At 43.7% G+C, this 6,000-nt stretch overlaps 1 protein-coding gene across 1 annotated transcript in view; it reads right to left on the bottom strand.

Annotated features, from left to right (window-relative positions):
• Positions 1 to 3,819: 3,819 nt before the first annotated feature.
• COQ5 (coenzyme Q5, methyltransferase) overlaps positions 3,820 to 6,000 on the bottom strand; it is a 45,188-nt gene continuing 43,007 nt past the window's right edge. The window contains exon 7 of the mRNA XM_085636402.1: positions 3,820 to 5,105. Within this exon, the coding sequence (XP_085492528.1) occupies positions 5,004 to 5,105 (102 nt within the window). The 3' untranslated portion in view covers positions 3,820 to 5,003. The remainder of the gene's footprint in view (positions 5,106 to 6,000) is intronic.

Below are 6,000 nucleotides of genomic sequence, written 5' to 3'. Positions count from 1 at the left end.
CCAGCAGGCCTACCCCCAACCACTGTGTGAATGGCACACCCGGACAATTTAAGTCATACTCGAGCCAATGCTGCCATACGGAGCATGGGAAGCTCGAGCGGGACCCGCCCAGAGTTCATAGCGTTGTCTTCCTTCTCAGAAGCCTTGGCTCTGGAAATAAACATGTCCCGTTTCCACATTCCTGCTCACTCCCCTACTCAGGTTTCGCGTCACATTCTCAGCATAGCCCACGCGCGCCCCGGCTGTGTGCAAGAAATGCGGCTTTGCTTTCCTTCAAGCTCTGCGCCTAGACTCACACAGTTGTTTAAACCACATGAAAGATTCCATTAAACTGGCGATAAAGATAACACCCTGAAGGCTGGAGAGCGGCAGCAGCGTTTGTGGGGTGCAAAGATTTGCTTAATTTAGGAGTTGGAGTGAAGAATTATCACAGAAATGTAAAAGTGCCGATTTCGCCGGCACTTTTGTAAAAATAGTGGCATTTTTACAAAAGTGCTGATTTCGCGGCAAATCGCGAAATCCTGGAGGGTCTGACTTACGAGTATATGGTACTGGGAGGTTGTCATTACGGACTCCACAGCACCATAATGGCTGCACTGAAAACTGAGAAGTTTGGTATCAAACTTCTCAGCACATTAAACCCACACTGAATCCAGTGTGGGATTTGATGAAAAATGCACACAGAGGGCATCTTAGAGATGCCCCCTGAAAAACGACCTACCACTAGTGTCCAGGCTGAGTGGCTGCTTTCAGCTGCCGCCATCAGGCATGTTTCTGGACCCCTGGGTCGAGAGCCTGCTGCTCTGGGGGCCTGAAACAATGCACATCCTGGGACGAGTTGCCAAGCCTCCTTTCCCAGGATGGGCAGGGTCCACGAAGGGGGAGCTTCAAAGGCTTTCCGCCTTTGTGAGCTTCCCCAGGCCACTTGCTGCTTTCAGCAACTGGTCCCTACTGGTTCTGACCCCCCACTTTGGGCGGGAAAAACAAGTGAGGAAGAGAGGTGTGCCCGCCTCTGCTAACTCCACCCCTCAGGTGGGGGAGGCAAGGTGAAGCACAACTCTCAGTCCCCTCCTTCTTGCAGATGGGGGGACACAGCCAACCAGGGAAAGGCTTATGCCCCCTCCCACTGGAGGGTGGCATAATAGGGGGGTGTACCCACCCCAGGGAAGGGACCCATTGGTCCCAACATTTTACCTACCTATAAGGCCCCTAAATCTAGTATTTAGGGGCACCCCTGAACCTTGCTTCCTCAGACAAGAAACCAGAAAAAGAAAAGAAGAAGAAGAAGAAGAAGGACCGAACAGCTGTGCTGATTCCCGGTGTGTCCTGCAGCCAACAACCTTGAGAAACCCAGAGGACCTGCCATCAATCCCAAAGACTCTGTCTCCTATGAACACCTGATTTGTTCAAACAACAGACTCCAGCTCCGCGAGTTTGCACCACTCTGCACCCGACACCCACGGCCCAAGTTCTAGAGGCCCAACACCAAGAGGAGGTCTCCCCGGCAATCCTGCCCCGAGATCCGGCGACCCCTGACCTGATCTGCCTCAAGCCTCCAGCCAACACCTGCAGCCTCAAACCGTAAGATCCCCCCAACCGCGACCAGGAGCTGGTGAGAAGAGCCGACCCTAATAGGCACCCCTGCACCTGACACCCCCCGGCTTTGGGTGGCCCAACCAACGGTGCCTAGCCAACCCCCAACATCCCAACTTACATCTCAAAGTGGTGGTCACACCCAGAAGACTTTCGTCCCGAGCCTGCAGTGCTTTTGCAAACCGGAGACTTCCCATTGAAAGCTACAGGGCACCCGATGCCAAAACAGCACTCTGCTCACAGTCGCCCCAGTGCCGCTGAGGGTGCATCCTTTGTGCTGGCCTAAACCCCCATTTGCCCTGAGCATAAATCCACAACAAAGTACTTACCTTTAAACCAATAACACGTTTTCCTCCATAGGATAACATTGACTGTTTTTCTATTAAACGTTTTTAAGTCTGGAGTTGAAACTCTAAGAAATCCTTTTACAACTGTACTAAATAACAAAAACACTTTTACTTGCTTGTTACAGGAAATGTCCCAGTGTAGTATCCAGGTATACTACACAGTGTAAGGAAAGTAATCTGAAAGTAATGTACTGGTCCTTTTACTAAAAAGCCCATTCTCAGTAACAGTACTGTAAATCAAAACAAAGTGCATATACAATTACAATCCAAAACTGTGCTACCACTGTATATTTACTGCAAAGTATTTATCACTTACCTGTGCCAGATTTGCTTGGTTGCAGGAAATAAAATAACTGAAAGAATATATTTATACAAAAACAATTGGTCTGAAGTTCAGTCTTTGAGTGTGTGAATACATTTGCTGACTGAGTGTGTACAAAAAATGCTTAACACTGTCCTCTGATAAAGCCTTACTGCTCGACCACACTACCACAAATAGAGAGTGAGGTGCTATTTACTTTACCTCTACCTACCTTTTGGGTTCCACTGGACTTTGTGCACACTATACCTCACTTTGGTGTAGTATATACGGAGCCAGCTTCCTACAATTATATATTGTGCCAGAGCGTCAGGTGCTAAGGGTCCAGACCAAATACCCATCACAATGATAAAGTTAGAAGATTTATGGTCAAGTTACTTGCCAAGAGTGTTCCCAATCATGTACAATGTGGTTGATTGCAATTCTACACTTGGGCCCTCTGCTCTTGCATAGTAATAAGAATACTCTAAAAGGCCTCTTACAAACAGAAGTCTAACAGAACAAGAAAGTGAACACTTTCTAAAAAATGTAATCAAGTGCTTCTGCACTTTAATTTGAGTAAGGTTCGTTTGATGGAGATGTCCAGTCTTCAAATTAAAAACGTAATATTCCGGATTCGGGGTAATTCTATGAATTCGGACATGCTGTCCTGTAAAGAAGGGAAGATGATAAATGTTGCATCTTCCTCGTGCATTGCAACACAGCCACAATCCTATTTAACTTGGAGCTTAGATCATGGAGTTCGCTGTTTTTATATGTTCCGCATGAATACTTTACAGAAAAAATTATTATTTGTGCATGGAGCATGGGTCGACTTACCTCCTGAGGAGAGATTTTGTCGCTTATGCAAGAAATCATAGCAAAATCTTGTGCATGTGCTTTTTACTTGCCCAACTTTGCACTTTAATATATGTCTTCTTTTGAAACCTTTGTTTTTGATATATGGGATACGTGGAACAAAAGAGGCGTCTCATTTATTTTGTAATCCTGTAAATGAAATTATGCGTTTTTTAAAACAACGGTCAGCTGTTTTTGTAAGAAAGGTTTTGTCTGTTGCTAATTTCTACACCACCTGAACTTCCATTCTTTAAATGTTGCTGTGCTTCTGTTTCATATGTACAATTTTTTTTGTATTTAACGTAAATGGTAGATCCTCAACGCATATCTATTACTTCTTCCTTAACAAGGAAGTACTTTTCCCAATGGATTGTACAACAAAATATATAACTTGAGATTGTGGCTTTAAAATGTACTGTTGTTCACAATAGGCTCAAAGGCTAATATTGTCTGCACCGCTTTCAATGTGCATAGCAGGATCAGTGATGGGAAATGCTAAACACCATAGGTTTCTTTGATTGCCGGCTGGTTTTACATGCTTTTAGAAACTTTACTGTGTTTTGTGCCTCATCCTCGGAGCTTTATACATAGATTCCAAAAAAAACGTACTTGGGTTTGCTTGTTCAGACGTGTCACTGCTTACCCGCATTATCTCTTTCTTCACTTGCTGGGGAACAAGTGTCTTTTTTGTTTTTGGTCACAAGTAGGTCACATAAACATAAATACAGAATTGTGCATTTATTTTGTGAAGGTCGTCAACTCTGTTCACACAAAATTAACTGGTTTGAAAGTCCCTTGACAAGTTTTACATTTATTTACAACTTCAGAGCATGTATCTCGGATGGTACTTTATCAGTTTGTGCCCACCATGAGCATCTCTCACTGTACAAAAATGATCTCTTTGGCAATACTGTACCTTTTTTGGCAGAATACACCTGGTATGTTTCTAGTCATCAACCCACACACAGTAGTTAGTATGAAGTAGTGCATGAGTGGACCAGAGCGGAGTAGCAGTGCACCTCCGCTTGGTACTCACCTTAATATGTAGTGCTCTAGAGATCTGAGTGATTTCATACTCCCAAGTGTTATGAATTTCTGCTGCAGGAACTATACAATGCGAGTAACTAATTTATTTGACATCAAGTTGCTCAACTGTGTAACCATTCCACAAAGCGGTACTCCTAAAACAAAGGCAAACTCTCTAAACAGCATGATCAAACATCTTCTCCCAGACACCAGTGCAAAGCTACTGTCCCAAAGCACATGAGCAGCGTTTAACATACAAGTCCATTAAATACAAACAAAAAGATCCTTTCCAGGAAAAAGCGCCACATGATCATGGAGATGATAGCAATGAGGCACCCTACGCTATGGACTCTGCTTCTAAGCATATAGCAAAATAGCTGCACCCTAGAAGTGCAATAATGGACACAGTATCCTTTTATTTAAGCACCCCGGGGTTGGCCGGCATCAGCATAGACCTTTCAGTTTCAATGTCTCTTCAATGTCTCTTCCAATGGCTATGCCCAACCTTTGTACATATGTACTGCAGACATTAAATTAGATGACACTTTTATTTCCAAGATTCTTGTCCCCTTAGGTTCCAGCTCATAACGTGAAACTTGAACAGTAAGGCGACTATGGAAAAGTCTAAAGAACTAGAAAGGCAACTTGTGTTTTTTCTCTTGGGTCTGCATCCATAATTCCACGGATGCTGAACGTTCAATAATCTAGTTTTTGAAGATATAGAACTGAAATCTTTACCACAGTCACAGAACTTAACTTGGGCAGTGTGTCTTCAGAAGGCCGAATGCACTGCAAGAGCACCTCTGCACTTTTAAGAGCTTCCTGATTTTCACACATATTCTTGGGAAAGAGACGGGGAGAATTGTGCCACAATGTTCCAATTAAAGTTTGAAGCCAGAGTGAATGGCAACCACTCCGGATGTAAGACTGCTGTAAGTGACTTTATGGAATCCAGCATCTTCAACCATTTCCTTAAACTCCTCCTGAAACAAAAAAAGTTAGAGATGAACTGAAGAGATAAATACTAGGCCACTTGTACCTTAAAGACAGGAAAGGTTTAAAATTTGGTTACTGAGCTGTCATCTCAGACAGAATTTGTGCCTTAGCCCTTTTAGAGTTTGTGAACTTTACCCTCCAGTGTGCTTTTTCTCCCTTCTTGGAGGCTAAGACCTCATTGCGTTTTCGATTCATAGGGCCGCACCCAGTGGCTCCTGCCCGTGTTTTTAGAGGAATAAGACTTACGTTTTAAGGTTTGAGGCAGATATCCCTGAGCCACTCACGTCACAGCAGGAGATGGGAGCAGGGGCTGACCTCATCCAAGAGGCTATTATTCTATGACAATTCCCATTTTAGATATGTGTCTCAAAAACTGGTGCTATTCCCGGGCTTCCTGGCACACAGGTTACAATAGGACAGACTTTAAATTTGTGTTAGTAAATCCTATGACAATGGCAGCATCTACAAAATCTCTTGTTCTCACTTAAAACTGCTGTAGCGGATGCTGCCGAAAAACCTCAACTCATTGCTCCAACCAACGCATTTGGTCCTCTAGACTGTAAAAGCCATGAGAGTCAGAAGGATGGAAAACTCTTCCTTGGTCATAGCCAGAGCACGCATACTCAGTATTGGCTTTAGGAAAACTGAAAGCCAGAACACAATTGGTGATTAATACCCAAAAGTTTATTAACTCTTTATACAGTGCCTCATTCGAACCACTAGTCCCCACAGCACTTCAAACAATGGGATTTCCCAGATGGCACCATTCAAAAGTATATGTACTTTCTATAGTCTGAAATCCTAAATCACTTAATATTCCCATCAAAACATAAACAGGGTTGACCATACATTGCTAGCATTTTACATAACTATCCTACTCTT

Source organism: Triturus cristatus, chromosome 11, assembly GCF_964204655.1.
Source record: "Triturus cristatus chromosome 11, aTriCri1.1, whole genome shotgun sequence".
Classification (NCBI taxonomy): Eukaryota; Metazoa; Chordata; class Amphibia; order Caudata; family Salamandridae; genus Triturus; species Triturus cristatus.
This window is presented reverse-complemented; position numbering and strand designations above follow the sequence as displayed.